Source organism: Macrotis lagotis, chromosome 4 (genome assembly GCF_037893015.1).
Source record: "Macrotis lagotis isolate mMagLag1 chromosome 4, bilby.v1.9.chrom.fasta, whole genome shotgun sequence".
NCBI lineage: Eukaryota > Metazoa > Chordata > Mammalia > Peramelemorphia > Peramelidae > Macrotis > Macrotis lagotis.
In genome coordinates, this window is record NC_133661.1 from 224,981,793 (window position 1) to 224,998,293 (window position 16,501).

Sequence of the window (16,501 nt, forward strand, 5' to 3'; positions counted from 1 at the left end):
CCAAAACCAGGCACATGCTGGGGAAATGAGTAAACAAGGAAAAAAGGAACCTGACCACAGACAATTACTTTGGCCCCATGGAAGATCAAACCACACAATCAGAAGATGAGAAAGTCCAAGCTTCTGCATCTAAAGATTCTAAGAAATAGAGAAGTTGGGCTCAACCTATGACAGAGCTCAAAAAAAGATTTTGAAAACCAAGTAAAAAAGAAAAATTGGGAAAAGAAATGAGATGCAGGAAAAACATGAAAATGAAGTCAGCAGCTTAGTCAAGGAGATCCAAAAAAATGCTAAAGAAAACATGTTAAAAACCAGCATAGGTCAAATGCATAAAACAGTTCAAAAAGCTGAGGAGAAGAATGCTTTAAAAAGCAGAATTGGACAGATGGAAAAGGAGATAAGAAAGCTCTTTGAGGAAAACAAATCCCACAGATGTAGAATGGAGCTGAAGGAAGCTGATGACTACACAAGAAGTCAAGACACAATACTTCAACACCAGAAGAATGAAAAATCAGCAGAAAATGTGAAATATCTCATTGAAAAAACAACTGATCTTGAAAACAGATCTACAAAAGATTATTTAAAAATTATTGGGATACCTGAAAGTCATGATCAAGAAAAGAGTGTTGACTGCATTTTTAAAGAATTTCTACAGGAAAATTGCCCTGATATCCTAGAAGCAGAGGACAAAATAGAAATTAAGAGAATCCACTGTTCTCCCCTGGAAAGAGATCCCCCAAAAACACAACCCCCAGGAATATTATAGCCAAGTTCCAGGACTCCCAAGTCAAAGAGGAAATATCACAAGCAGTCAGGACACAGTTCAAATATTGTGGAACTATAATCAGGATCACACAGGACTTAGCAGCATCTACATTAAGGGCTCATAGGGCTTGGAATATATTCCAGAAGGCAAAAGAACTTGGAATGCAACCAAGAATCAACTACCCAACAAAACTGAACATCCTCTTCCAAGGGAAAAGATGAACTTTCAATAAAATAGGGGAGTTTCAAACGTTCCTGTTGAAATGACCAGAGCTGAACAGAAAGTTTGACCTTCAAGTACAGGACTCAGGTGAAGAAGAGAGAGTAGATGAGAAGGGTAAATTATGAGGGATTTAATGATGATGAACTGCATGTATTCATACATGGAAAGATGATACTGATATTACTCATATGAACCTTCTCATTTAATGGAGCAAGTAGAAGGAGCTTTTATAGATGAAGTACAGGAGAGAGCTGAATTTGAAGACATAATATATTGTAAAAATGGAGTCAATTGGTGAAAGGGAAATGTACTGGGAGTAAGATAAAGGAGAGTTAGAATAGGCTAAAATATTTGATGAAAAAGATATTTCATGTAGCTTCTGCAATGGTATAGAAGGGGGGAAGGTGAGGGGGAATGAGGGAGCCTTCATTCTCATCAGAAATAGCTCAGAGAGGGGGACGGAGCCAAGATGGCAAAAAGAAGGGATTGAGTCTTAGGCGCTCTCTGATAAAACTTAGAAACTATAAGGACTCTAACTAAACTTTTGAGAGACAGAACCCACAAAGGGACCTGGCGAGGCAGTTCTCCTACTCAAGGTAACCTGGAAAAGAGCAGAAAGGCTCTGCTCCCTGGGGTCGGAGGGGCAGCCCACCAGAGGGGTGGCCCGCCAGAGCTAAAGAACTTCAGCCTCCCAGAGGCAGCCCCAGAGTGCTGGGAGCCCCAGCTCACAGCAGCGGGGGAGTCTCCTGAGCTGCACCCCGGGGAGCACCAGGCACAAAGTGGGGGAACAGTGGGGGACCTCTGCCGGAGCAAGCACGTGGAGCCCAGCCCTCAGGGCACACAGCTAGCAGCTTGGTCTTTCCCCAGCCCTGATCCAGGAAACAGAAGCAGGCTGAGCCGGTAAGCAGGAGCCTCCAGGGCATGAGCCCATTGAGCTGAGGGACTGGAGTGAAGAGAGAGAGACTGCAGAGATCTGTCCTCTGCCTCTGGAACAGGAATCTGGGACTCTGACCACATTCAGATCCTGATCGCAGTCTAGGCCGCCCCATAGAACAGCAGGGACCCCTCCACCTCAGCCCCATGGCAGAGGAAGGTGTTTATGTTCATTCACAGACCAGGAGGGAGGACAGAGCCTCACACACTGAGACCCTTGTGGGAGTGTCCCAAAAGCTCAGGAAGCACCCCAAAACCAGGCCCAGGCTGGGAAAATGAGCAAGCAGAGAAACAAGAGGAAGACCATTGAGAAATATTTTGCATATGAGCCCAAGAAGGATCAAAATACTCAGTCTGAAGATGAGGAAGCACAAGCTCCTGCATCTAAAGACTCCAAGAAACACAGAAATTGGGCTCAGGCTATGACAGAGCTCAAAGACTTTGAAAATCAAATGAGGGAGTTAGAAGAAAAACTGAGACAAAAAAATGAGAGATGCAGGAAAAACATGAATATGAAGTCAGCAGCTTAGTCGAGGAAATCCAAAAAAATGCTGAAGAAAATAACATGCTAAAAACCAGCTTAGGTCAAATGGATAAAACAGTTCAAAAAGTTATGGAGGAGAATGTTTTAAAAAGCAAAATTGGCCAGATGGAAAAAGAGATAAGAAAACTCTCTGAGGAAAACAAATCCTTCAGACAAAGAATAGAATTCAGGGAGATTGATGAATTTACCAGAAATCAGGAATCAATACTTCAAAACCAAAAGAATGAAAAATTAGAAGAAAATGTGAAATATCTCATTGAAAAAACAACTGATATGGAAAACAGACTTAGGAAAGATAATTTAAAAATTATTGGAATACCTGAAAGTCATGATCCTTGACATCATTTTCAAAGAATTACTACAGGAAAATTGCCCTGATATTCTAGAAGCAGAGGGCAAAATAGAAATGGAGAGAATCCACCAATCCCCCCGAGAAAGAGATCCCAAAAAACCAACCCCTAGGAATATTATAGCCAAGTTCCAGAACTCCCAAGTCAAAGAGAAAATATTGCAAGCAGCCAGGACACAGTTCAAATATCGTGGAGCTGCAGTCAGGATCACACAGGACTTAGCAGCAACTACATTGGAAGCTCATAGGGCTTGGAATATAATATACCAGAAGGCAAAAGAGCTTTGAATGCAGCCAAGAATGAACTACCCAGCAAGGCTGAATGTCCTCTTCCAGGGAAAAAGATGGACTTTCAATGAACCAGGGGAATTTCAAATGTTCCTTTTGGAATGGCCAGAGCTGAACAGAAGGTTTGATCTTCAGATACAGGACTCAGGCGAAGCATAAAGATTGGAGAAGGGGAAAATATGAGGGACTTAATAATGATGAACTGCATGTATTCCTGCATAGAAAAATGGCAGTGCTAATACTCATATGAACCTTCTCAGTTAATAGAGCAGGTAGAGGGAGCTTTTATAGTTGAAGCACAGGAGAAAGCTGAATTTGAAGATAAAATATGGTGTAAAAATGGAGTCAATAGAAAAAAAAAGGAAATGTAATGGGAGAAAGAAAAAGGAGAGGGGGAATAGGCCAAGATATTTCATATAATAAGATTTTTTTATTACAATGAGCTATTGCAATGATATGGAAGGGGGGAGGCAAGGGGGAATGAGGGAACCTTTGCTCTCATCAGAGATGGCTAGGAGAGGAAACAGCATATATACTCAATGGGATATAGACATCTGGAGTAAGGTGGGGGGAGCAGGGGGAAGGGGTGGGGATGTGAATAAAGGAGAGGATGGACCATGGGGGGAGAGTGGTCAGATATAACACATTTTCTTTTTTACTTCTTGCAAGGGGCTGGGATTGGAAGGCCTGCCCAGGAACATAGGGCCAGGTGGATTCTGGGCCTAAGGGGTGGTATGGGGGCTCAGGGCTTCTTGGCCCCAGGACCAGGGATCTGTCTGCTGTGCCACTCAGCTACCCTACAGCAGAGTCAGAGTGAAAGGAGAGAGAAAATATAGTACATGGCAGTGGAGAAATAAGAAAGGAGGGAGTTGCGATCAGCAATGGCAACGTTGGAAAAATATGGAAGTAACTTTTGCAATGGACTTACCATAAAGAATGTGATCCACCCATGACAGAGTTGTTGGTGTTGGAACAAAGACTGAAGCACAATTTTTATTATTATTATTTGGGGGAGGGTGCAGGGCAAATGGGGCTGGGTGGCCTGCTTGGGGCCACATAGCAGGGTGATCTTCAGGTGTCCGAGGCCGGATTTGGACCCGGGTGCTCCTGGCTCAAAGGCCAATGCTCTGTCTGCCACCCAGCCATCCCTACTATTATTACTATTTTATTTTATTTTGGGTCTTTTTTTTCTTCTTTTTGGTTTTTGCAGGGCAGTGGGGATCAGGTAGCTTGCATGTCACATGGCTGGGTGATTGTTAGGTCTACAGGGCTGGATGTGGGCTCAGGTGCTCGTGGCTCCAGGGCTGGTGCTTCGTCCATTGCGCCACCTGGCCATACCTACAATTATTACTATTATTTTTATCATAGGAGAGAATACTCAGATATAACACATTTTCTTTTTTACTTTTTTGCAAGGTGCTGGGATTGGGTGGGGTCTCTGGAGTGGGATGTGGGCTTGGGGCCTCTTGGCCCCACAGCCAATGCTCTATCTGCTGCATCACTTGGCTGCCCCACAGCCCATTTTTGAAGAGGAACAGAGTGAAAGGAGAGAGAAAATGTCATAGATGGTAGCGTGGAGGAATGGATGGAGGGAATTACAAGCAGCAACAGTGACTGTGGAAAAATATAGAATTAACTTCTATGATGGACTTATGATAAAGAAGGTGATCCACCCGAGACACAGCTGATAGTATCAGAACACAAACACATTTTTTTCTCTTCCTTTTACTTTATTTCTCATGAGGTTTTATATTTTTGTTGGGGAGAGGGTATTATGTTTACTCAAACAAGAATATTTTAGTAATGTGTAAATTAAAGAAAAATGAAAATGAAAAAAAATTAACTCAAAACTTAAAAAAAAATCTACTACTATGGGGGCAGCTAGGTGGAGCAGTGGATAGAGCACTGGTCCTGGAATCAGGAGGACTTGAGTTCAAATCCGAACTCAGATACTTAATAAGTAACTACCTTTATGACCTTGAGCAAGTCACTTAACCCTACTGCCTTGTAAAAACAAAAAACAAAAACAAAAATCTACTACTGTGATGCTGGGGAAGACTTTTTAGAGTCCCTTGGACAGCAAGGAAGTCAACTCAATAATTACTTGAGAAATTAATTCAAGCTGTTCACTGGAAAGTCAAATACTAAAAGCTGAAATTTACTTTGGTCATATAATGAGAAGATATAAATGAGAAGACAAGACTCACGAGAAAAGACACTGATTTTGTTAAAGATTGACGGCAAAAGAAAAAGATAGAGAATAAGATGGATAGTTATGGAAATAACAAATATGAACTTGGATACACTTCAAGACAGTGGAAAACAGAAGGGAATGGTGTGCTACTATCCATAGTGTCATGAAGAATCAGATACTACAACAACAAAAGTAGTAAATTTTGAGTTTTCATTAGTGTACATAAATATTATAATAGTAATCATAAAACATTTATGTAGCAATTAAAGGTTTGCAAAGTGCTTTAGATTTTATCAAGATTACCTCCTGAGAGGTAGGTGCTATTATCTCCATTTTGCAGATGAGGAAACTGAGGAAAAGGTTCATTGATTTGTTCACATAGCTATGAAGTGTCTGAGACTAATGTGAGTTTAATTCTTTTATGATTCTGTTAGCACAGAATACAGAAGGACTACTAACTTCCAGTCAGCACACTATTTGACCTTAATCATTATCTACTCTGCAGAAAAGAAAGTTGGATTAAATGTAGATGTAGGTTGAGGAGTTATATGCATTTAACTGCAAAGGTGACCCATTTCTAATTCTTTTTTGCTTAGCCTGGGGCAGTAGAAAGAATCTGGGAACCTGGGTTCAAGTCCTAGTTCTGCTCTTTGCAAGCTTTGTGACTCCAAGCAAGTCAATTAAAATTTCTCTTATCATTTCCTCTTCTGTAAAATGTAAATAATACCTCTACTATCCATCTCCTAAAGAGGTTTGCCAGTTAGTCAATAAACATTTATGAAATGTGCAAAGTTCTGGGGATACAAGGAAAGGCAAGATAGCCTTTGCCCTCAAGGAACTCACAATCTAATGAGGGGTGACAACATGTAGAAGATAATAAAAAAGGAAGTTGCCCAGATAATTGGCAAGGCTATAAAAATCTATGCTGGCCCAGTCAGCTCCCCTTGTCTGTTCTTTACTTCCCTTCCCCCCACCCCAAGCAACCTCACCTACCATTTTGTTATTCACTCCCTGCCCTCCAAGTGCTTGTTGATTCTCCTGAAGGAGAAACATTTTAACCTGTTTACTTTGCAATATTTTACAATAAATCCTGAGCAGTTTTAAAATTCCAGGGAGCTTGCAAATTAACCCTCAATTTCTACCTTTATTTGGTTACCCCAAATCCCATTGGCAAGAGCATGACCCAAGGCAAGTCACATTACCCTGTTGACCTCAGTTTCCTCATATGTAAAATGACCTCGAGAAGAAAATGGCAGTATTCCAATATCTTTGCCAAGAAAAACCCAAACAGGGTCATGAAGAATCAGACATGAAATGACTGAACAACAAGATGGATTTAAAGTCACAGAACCTACATTCAAATCTTTGTTTTGCTATTTTCCACCTGTGTGCCTCCAGACATGTCGCTTAATTCCCCTAGGCCTCAGTTTCTTTATCTGTAAAATGAGGTTCACTTCCAAAACTAAAACCATGAACCTAACCAAGTGACCATTTTTTCAAGAAGCCCACACTATCATGCATCTTGCAATTACCCCAACTGTTTTACCTTCCAGATAAAAATTCACAACAACCCATTTCCACATATGCCATGGCTTTTAATTTAGAAAAAAAAAATCTCTCCATATATATTAGGGATGTAGCAGCATCAGGATGAATGAGGTGAGTAAGAGCTGCTGACTCTTGACTGCTTTGACAGCTTAATCAACCATGGCCTTGTTTTTCCTGTTGTGAGAAGAGCAGGGGAGGACTTTGCTACCCATAGGAGCGGAGAGGGAGGAGGCCACCATGCTACTGTCACCAAAGAGCTTTGGTTTGTCTGAAGTTAATTTATACTTGTAACTGGTTGTTTCTTCTTTCTTTTCTTCTGCTGGGATACAGTGCTCAGAGCAGATTCTGAAGCAGGGAGGGGAATCTTGGACAGCAAAAGTCTTCCAGACTGTGTTGGATACTTAGTCTTCATGATGTTTTTAAATATAGGTTGGGAAAGCAGATGTTTTAGCTGCTTTTTCATTCCCTTCATCATCCTTTGTTTCTGACTCTCTTCTTGTTCATTACATCTTCCTCCTTTGAAAAACAACGTATTAAATAGGCTTATTTAATCTATTAAAGGGAATTTTTAGAAACCTTTCTTCCTAGCCCCACCCCCCCCACAATATTTTCACAAATTCAGCGCTCTTTTGGGTGGCAAAGTACAAAAGGATTTTGAAGAAGCTTATATTATCCTTGTTTGCTTGATGGGAAAAACAAAGGTTTGCTGACTACCCAGGCTAAAAATCCCTCCAGAGACAATGCTCTTAATGCTGCCCAACCACTGCCTGTTTCAATACACAGATCAAATATGCTTAACTTATACTGCATCTATAAAGGGAAAGAGGCAGGCAGAATGATTCAGGGCTCCTTTTTCCAAGCTACTTAGGGCTTAGAGCTTCTTAGGGCCTTTCCAAATCACACAAACAATCAGAAGCAGCATTCATCTGTTTGTTTCCTATGAGCCTTCCACATAGTGAGGACCTTTCAGGTCCAAACACTGCATAAATTTAAAAACATGATTCATGGATTAGAATATAAAGGTCCCTTAACATCCATTCTGGCTCTAAAATCTCAGTTTAAGGTCACCTTAAGTCCTAATATCCTACATTCTAACAATCTATGAATTTAAGGACCTGGTCTATGCAAAGTCTTTACTGGCTTTATCAGATGCTTTTCTTTATGACATAATTTCCATCTATTACAGAGGCCCACAGGCAAGGCTTTGAGAATAGTGTTGTATTACTAAACTACTACTAAAAATGCTTATCACTAAACTTTCAGTGAAATGACGCTTACTGAAAAATTAGTGAATATTATATGTTGTCTTCTGCATGACAAGATCCCAATGAACAAAGGGAGTGCCAAACGGGTCCATGACACACATGGAAAGGGTAAGAACCTCTGGTCTATAGTTAAGAAAGAAGGGAAGGCTAAAGCTGATTCTGAAGTTTCAAAATTGGGTAACTTAGAGGATAGGGATGCCCTCCACCAAAATAAAGAAGTCTGGAAAAGGAACAGATTAAGGAAGAGAAGTTCAGTTTTGAACATGCGTCATCTGTAAGCCAGGTAGAAAAGTTTAATAAGACCCTTTATGCAGTCCGTTTATTCATTGGAATCTGTGGACTTTTCATACAGAATAGACAACATATCTTCATTTATTCACTTTTCAGTAAGAGGCCACTGAATGTTAAGTGGTGCCCTGGTTTTTTTAGTAGTGCACATGCCTCATTATAACACTATTCCTCAGTAACTTATCATCCTCCAATACATGAGACTTCAGTCCCAAGAAGAAAAGATCAGGGACCTCCCCTGATTTGGCCTCTGAATTTCTGGATCTGGGGAGAGGCTCACACCCAGCTATTTGACACTCCCCTCCTGACTCTGCTCCCGACTTTTCTCAGCCATTTCCCCTGTTCTGATACTTGCATTTCCTCTTTTCTAATCCCCTGCTTTTCAGTATTTCTCCCACTAGAATATAAGCTTCTTGAAGGCAAGACCTATCTTTCTCTGCCTAGAACATAGTAAGAACTTCATAAATGTCTGTCATCTTGCCTCAAAACATGGATTCTAGGGAGAAATCTGCCTAGAAATAGTCCCTGAACCCACAGGGTGGAGAATTCAGTAAGATGAAATAGAGGGAGAAACATCTCACTATAAAGGAAGGAGAGTTCTAGGAAGGAGAGTTCTTCAGAAGACACAAGGTCACATGAAGGATAGAGGATGGAAGAGTTTGGGTGTGTCTGAGTAGCAGAGAAGAAACCAGTAGAGAAAGGACAAATTTAAGATGAAAGGGTAGGGGGGCAGCTAGGTGGCACAGTGGATAGAGCACTGGGGCCCTGGAGTGAGGAGTATTTAAATTCAAATCCAGCCTCAGACACTTAATTACCTAGCTGTGTGGCCTTGAGCAAGCCACTTAACCCCATTTGCCTTGCAAAAACTTTAAAAAAAAAAAAGAAAGATGAAAGGGTAGGGGTGAGGGGGAAGGGGTCAAGGTCCAAAGGAAAGAAGATGGGAGAGGGATGGGATGGGGTATGCCCTTAGCAAGAAGGGATGCCTCTCCTTCAGAGACGGGAGCAAAGGAGAAGAGAGCAAACAAGGTGCAGGGTCCTGAGGATCTGAGGAAGCTGGGCAGCCTCAATTGCCTTGGGGGAGGAGCCTGGGAAGGATGCAACATCTGCGATATCTACAGTTCCTCTGTGTGAGAGGTCAGAGGGAAGAGTCAAAGCATTGCTGTGCTTGGGACACAGACTGAGGGGATGACTTCCTCCGGACTGTAAGTCAGGAGAAACAAAGACCCACAGAAAATGTGGAGCCTGAATGTACCAAGCAACACTAGTGAGGTACAAGGAGGAAGCCGTTATCATCACGTTTTACAGATGAAGCTCAAGGCTCCGGGGAGGTTAACTGTCCACCACAAGGCCTCTAGCAATGCAGCTGCTTCCTCACAGCTCCATACGGGACCAGGAAGCTAAGTCTTGTTATCACCCCTGGCCTGGGACCACTTTGCAGCAATAACAATGATAATGTCTATACAATGCTCTAAGGTTTGCAAAGCACTTTACATACATTAAACTATGATCTCAGGGGGAGGCATGGCTGTTGAAAGTGCTGTTATCATTTGAGGCACAATGAGGTTAAGAGTTAGAAATGAAGGCCAGGAAGTGTCTGAGGAGGGGAAAGGGCACAGCATTCAACAGGCACCCACCATATGTCCACACTGTCCTAAGAACTTCACAAACATCCACCCTAGGAAGTAGGTGCTGTTATTATCCCCATCTTACAGATGAAGAAACTGAGGCAGACAGGGTGAAGTAACTACCCCAGGGTCACACAGCTAGTGAGAGTCTAAGGCCAAATTTGAACTCAGGAAGATGAGTCTTCCTGACTAGGCCCAGTGCTCTATCTACTGAGCCACCACTACCTTCACAGCATTGAATAGGCACCTCCTATATATCAGGCTCGTTGCCAAACCAAACCTTTCACAAATATAATCTAACTTGTGCCTCAAACAACTTTGTAAGGTGGGAGCAAGTTAAGATTTTGCAGGTGAGGAAACTGAGGCAAGCAGATAATCACTGCCCTAGTAAGCAGAACCTGGGGATGGATTTGAACCCCAGTCTTTTTGACTCTGGGCCCAGCATTCCAGAGTCTGCATTCCCGGAGCTGCCACTGGGTTTCAGAAAGCAGAGCGCAGTCTTGGCCTGGACACAGAGCTGCAGCATCACCCTGGGATCAGCCCTTAAAGTAAACAGACCAGTGAGGTGATTTCTAATGAACGTCTCCAGCTCGGACATTTCACATCCTCTGATGACATCAAATCTCACAGTTCTCCGCCTGGGTTGGGTCTACACTGCTGGGCAACCAGTCTGACTGTTTCTGTCTCTCTCCTAACAGTGATGTCTAATGTCCCTTGCAGCTTTAACATTCTCCTCTCATCTGGCCTGGACAGTCTGCCCAGGAGCAGCTACCAAGCCCCTTTGTGCCTGGCCCCCCTCTGCACAGACCAACCCCATGGACCAGAGCCCCAACCCCAAGCCCCCAGGGCCCTCCCCTTGCCTAAGAAGACATCATCATCCAGATCTATTTCGAGAGCATCAGCAGCTTGCTGGAACCAGGCGTTGTGTTGTTTAGCTCGGCTATTGTAGTATTCTTCCTTCTCAATCTGTCGGGCTAAATTTACTCGCTCCTGCAATAAAGTAGAGAATTTTCAAGCTGGTATGAAGTGTTGGGTTTATTACAGATGGCATCTTGCTGGCATCATAATTTCAAAAGCTCTCTGAAGCAGTGGTCAGTCAAGGGCATCTCAGATACATCAAAGGGCATTTAAGTTAGTAAAGTCAGAACAAAAACACAGCCAGGTGGGGAAGATAGTTACACACATACACATGAATATATGAATATACATATAGGTTTATTTTGCATATACCCATATGCTGTTTTCTTAATGTGGGATAGCAGATAAGAGTGACAGGCCTGGAGTCAGGAAGACCTGAATTCAAATCCAGTCTCCAGCCCTTACTAGCTGAGTGCTTCTGGGTAAGTCACTTTACCTCTTCCTCGGTTTCCTCTTCTGTAAAATAGGGGTATTAAATAATAGCACCTACCTCCTAGAGCTGAGGATCAAGTGAAATAATATTTGTAAAGCACTTAGCTGGCACATGTAAGCATTAGATAAATGTTAGCTGGTAGTAGTAATGGTGGTGGTAGTAGTTGCATGTAAACTCTTTGAGAACAGGGACATTTTTTCTTTGTATCTTGAGCTCCTGAATTAATAAATGTTTAATAATTAACTGACAGAGTATTAAATGCTATCACAAGAAGAGAATTCAGAATCATGGAACCACATTTTATAAATGGAAAGGACCTTAGGAGATGATCTAGTCCACATCCTACATTTTACTGAAGAGGGAGACTGAGGCACAGAGACAGAAAGTGATTTGCCCTAGTTCCAACAGTAATAGCACTAAAACTTGAATCTATCTCAATGACCAGGCCAAGGATTTTTTTCCATTCTCTTCCCTTCCCCCCCAGCCCCAAATCACAATTTTATTACCCAAAGCTTTGAAAGAAAATTATGAATATGCATTACCTCTGGTAATGTGCAGTAAGGAACCAGAGCTACAATTCAAATCAAACCAGATTAATCAGGTACTACAGGCCAGGCAATAAGGATAGAATATGAAGCAATAAGGATAGAATATGAGGCAATAAGGATAGAAAGGTAGAAAATGGTCCCTGCCTTCAAGAAGCTTACATGTGATTGGGGGATGTTCACAGAAAAGTAAATATAAAACATGTAGAAAGTAAATATAAGGAAATCTGGGGTGGGGAGGAGATTCTCAGGGAGACAAGAGGCAGAGAGAAGGGAAAAGGAACACTGTCTCAAGCATTTCCCATGCTACTCAGAAGCCAATTCTGAACGCCTCCACTTTGTGTATTGCATACATGTGTCCCATCAGATGCTTTTATTCAAAGCATGCCCATAATACTCACATATCTGGCCTAAAAGGTGGGTGAAAATAATCCATACATAAGAAACTGAAATAATTTGCTTGGAGACCTACAGAGTTTCTCTTGCACTTTAACCCAAGCAATTATGTTCTCAACTCCCAACACTCCACCCCTCAGTTCTGAATCCATCTAGAGACTGTTAATATCTTGATTCTTCCACTTCCCACCTTCTGTTGACATGGCAGAGCCTGTCTCCCTGGGGAGGCTATATGTGTCTTTGTGACCAGACTCAATTATAAATCAGGGTTCCAGAAGGTAGAATGCCTTATGCATTTTAGGTAAGATTCATGGAAAATCATAACTGAAAAGTAAGTATGAACACATAAACACAGGGCAAACCAAAAAAGTAGATCATTGGGTGCAATGGAAAGAGGGCTGAATTTGGAGTCATTCAGAAGTTCTGAGTTCAAATCTTACCTCAGTCATTTGCTAATGAGTCACCCCAAGAAAATTCCTGGACCTTATTTTTCTTATCAACAAAAATTAGAGGGCTGAACTAGATGACTTTAAAGATCCTCTCCACTTCCAAGTCTAGAATTCCATGATTACTTCCTTTACTGACAATGCTAGCAGTGGAGAAGAGCTTAAGAGATCATTAAGTCAATCTTACTCATTTTGCACAAAGGGAAACTGCCTCAGAGAACTGAAGGGACTTACCCCAAGATCGCATAACAGTAGGGAAAGCAAGAACTTATGGTTTATAAGGCAACTAACATTACCACCTGTTTGGAAAAGGAAGCCACATGCTGCAGAATTAAAGTGAATCTATTACATGGGGTGAAGGAAGGAGTGATGAACCAGGAGCCAGAAAAGAAAATAAGCATCAAGGGAGCCCCTGCTTGTGCTAGAAACTGTGCTGAGCACTGTACACTCCCCCACTTGGTTCTCACAGCAGCGCTGGAGGCAAGTGCTATTATGGTTCCCATTTTACAGATGAGGAAACTAGGTCAAGCAGAGTTTGGGTAAACCACCTGGGGAGACAGAGCTGGTTCCTGACCAAACAATTCAGAGCTGGGGCTGTTCTACATTCAGTTGTTCTTGACTCCAGGTTTAGGTGCTTCATCCACTGCTCCACAGAGTTGCCTCTAAGACAGTGGGTCTTAGAATCACATTTGCTACTTAACTGTAGTTAAGATAAGTAAATAGCAGTAAGTTGATTGTGTCAGCAAGCTTAGACCTTCCCTGGATCTTTCTGCTTTGTCTACCCCACTGGGCCATTGTAAAGATCCAGAAAAATGTGAAAGAAACTGTCTGTAAAGCATATTATGGTGTAGAAATATGAGTTTTTAATAGAAGGCCAGCATCATGTGGTAAGAGTCTTGTCCTAAAAGTTCAGAAGGCCTAAATTGTAGAGAAAACTGCTGCTTACTGTTCTGGAGGAAACCCAAGGCCTAGCTGGAACTTAGTTTCCCCACCTATGAAATAAACTGTTTGCAGAGAACTGGGTTTAGATTTCAGCTCTGCTATTAAATACCCATGGAACCCTGGCAAAGTCCCTAATGGTCATCTAATCATCCTTCTAATTCTGACATTCTGTCTGCTATAATGTCCTCCAGCTTTAATAACCTATGTATCTATCATTGTTGTTAATAGCCATTAACAGGGATGAGTTCTAGACCTCTGACTTCATGGGTAGAGAACTTCTCAAGGTAAGGAAACTGCTTTAACAAATGCTGGACCTTCTCCTCCACTTAGAGAACTACCTAAAGCCCTGAGACATTACATTTCAGGATCACATAGCCAATGTGTGTCAGAAGAGGCAGGACTTGAACCCAGGTCTTCCTGGCTTCAAAACTAGCTATATATTCACTGCATTCCTCATCAACAAAAATAATAATGATAGAGAGCAGATTTTAGTATATTTTGCTATTGATCAAGGGCTTATAGAAATGCACCAGGACATGATGGAGGAATTGACAACAGGTTTACTCAAAATGAAACCATTAATTTGGCATAATCTTAGCTGAGTGGCCTTGGGCACTTTACTTCAACTCCTTGGGCCCCAGTTTCTTCACTAGTAGTAGTGGTCATGGTGATGGTAGTAGTAGTAGTAGTGGAAAAAAAATATTGTATGTAAGAGTCTCTTGGTAAAGGTAATAATAATTTTATGAATGTGAAAATTTCATAGTATTAGTAGGTGTTCAGTTGTTTTCAGTAGTGCCTTCTCTTCATGACCTCATTTGGTATTGTCTTTGCAAGATAATGAAGAGTTTGCAATTTTCTTCTCCAGCTCATTTTACAGACGAAGAAACTGAACCTAACAGAGTTAAGAGACACATCCAAGGTCACACAGTAAGTGTCTGAGGTCAGATCTGAACTCACAAAGAGAAATCTTCTTGACTCCAAGCCCAGTAGTCTATCCACTGAGTTTCCCTGTATTAATAGTAGTTGTTGATGTTGTGATAGTAGTAGTAGTAGTAGTAGTAGTAGTAGTAGTAATCATAATATTACAAATATTAAAATCTTATGGTGTTAGTAATAGTAATAATATTTTGAGTATATTAAAGTTTTATGGTAGTGATAGTAGTAATTGTGTCAAAGTCCTGTAGTAGTAGTAGTAGGAGGAGGAGGAGGAGGAGGAGAAGGAGGTAACTCAGTGGATAAGAGAACTAGGCATGGAGTCAGAAAGATTCAGCTTCACTAGTTTAAATCTGGTCTCAGATACTTACTAGATATTTGACACTGGATAGGTCACCAAACCCATTGCCTCAGTTTCCTCCTCTGTAAAATAAACAAAATACTAGCAGCAGTAATATTGTGATTATAGGAAAGTCCAACATGGTAGAAATAATAGTAGTGGTATTTTGAGGACATGAGTCATAAAGTAGTAATACTAATAATAACAGAGAACCTTTTCATATAATACTTTACTAGGTGCCAAGTGCTTTATAATTATTATCTCACCTTATCCTCACAGGAATCTGAGGAGAAAACTGATTATAACTATATAACTACTGTAACTATATAACTATGGCTATCTCCATTTTACAGAGACAGGAACTGTTATAATTAGTTAACACTGGAGCATTTTGCCTCTTGGTTAGCTAACCTCTAACAGGAGGAACCATGGTAGAATACCCAATTTAACTGTGGAAGCCTGGAATCTAAGGAGAAAGTTGTTAAGGAGAAGAAGATTTCTGTTTAAGTGGGGGGTTGTTTGGGTTCAGTGGGGGTCTTTTTTTTTAATACCTTGATTGCTTTCATGCACTTTATTTCAATGGGAAATAATGGAATCTCCTCATTCTTCGCAAGAGTCTTATAAATCTTCTTGAAATTGATCATGTCATCTGGTGCAATTAGCAACAAACTGAGACCTTCTTTGGCTGCTCGAGCTGTGCGGCCGCTCCGGTGGACGTATATCTCTGAGGTTCGAGGGACCTTCAAAACAGATCAACATTAGGGATAGGGTCAGAAGATGTTTATATGAAGGCTAGAACTGGTCTCTGGGGTACATAGATGGTACTCCAGAAAAACAGAGTTGTGAAATGATTTAGCATTTTCTAGAATCAAGAGATAAAATGGCAAAATAACAGCTTCTATTGGTATTACATGGCATCATAGTGAAGGGAAAGAGAGTGCCAACCTAAGCACCGGAAAGACCGGGTTTCAAATCCCACTTCTGATCTATACCCTGGTTCTGTGACCCTGAGGAAGTCGCATACTTAACCTCTCAGTAATTGAAGTCAATAAATTGCAGAGAAGATGATGATCCGCTCTGGTAGAGGGAGTTCCTCACCTGGGAGATCTAGTCCCATCCCTATATTTGTAAAATGGTTCATGGTTTCTTCTATTAAAGTTCTCCTCTAATGCCTCATTGAGATTCTGAGGTAACATTGGGCTTTGGAGGGCTATCCCAGTACGACTCAAATTCTGACAGGTCTGGAACATGGTGGACAGACATTGGGTCAAGGCCCTGTGTGTTCACTGTCAGCCTCTGATATCATCATCTGACATGGAACAGCTAGAGAAATGGATAGAGTACCATGCCTGGAGTCAGAAAAATCTGTCTTCAAAAGCTGGCCTCAGACATTTACTACCTATATAACCAACCCTTCAGTTTTCTCATCTGTAAAATGAATTGGAGAAGGAAATGGCAAATCATTCCAGTATCTTTGCCAAGAAAACCCCAAATGGGGTAATGAATAATTGGACATGACTAAATAA

At 41.5% G+C, this 16,501-nt stretch overlaps 1 protein-coding gene across 1 annotated transcript in view; it reads right to left on the bottom strand.

Annotated features, from left to right (window-relative positions):
- Window positions 1-6,870: 6,870 nt before the first annotated feature.
- DDX24 (DEAD-box helicase 24) overlaps window positions 6,871-16,501 on the bottom strand; it is a 42,336-nt gene continuing 32,705 nt past the window's right edge. The window contains exons 7-9 of the mRNA XM_074235477.1: window positions 15,527-15,715; window positions 10,883-11,012; window positions 6,871-7,360 (exon numbers count right to left, since the gene is read on the bottom strand). Of these exons, the coding sequence (XP_074091578.1) occupies window positions 7,119-7,360; window positions 10,883-11,012; window positions 15,527-15,715 (561 nt within the window). The 3' untranslated portion in view covers window positions 6,871-7,118. The remainder of the gene's footprint in view (window positions 7,361-10,882; window positions 11,013-15,526; window positions 15,716-16,501) is intronic.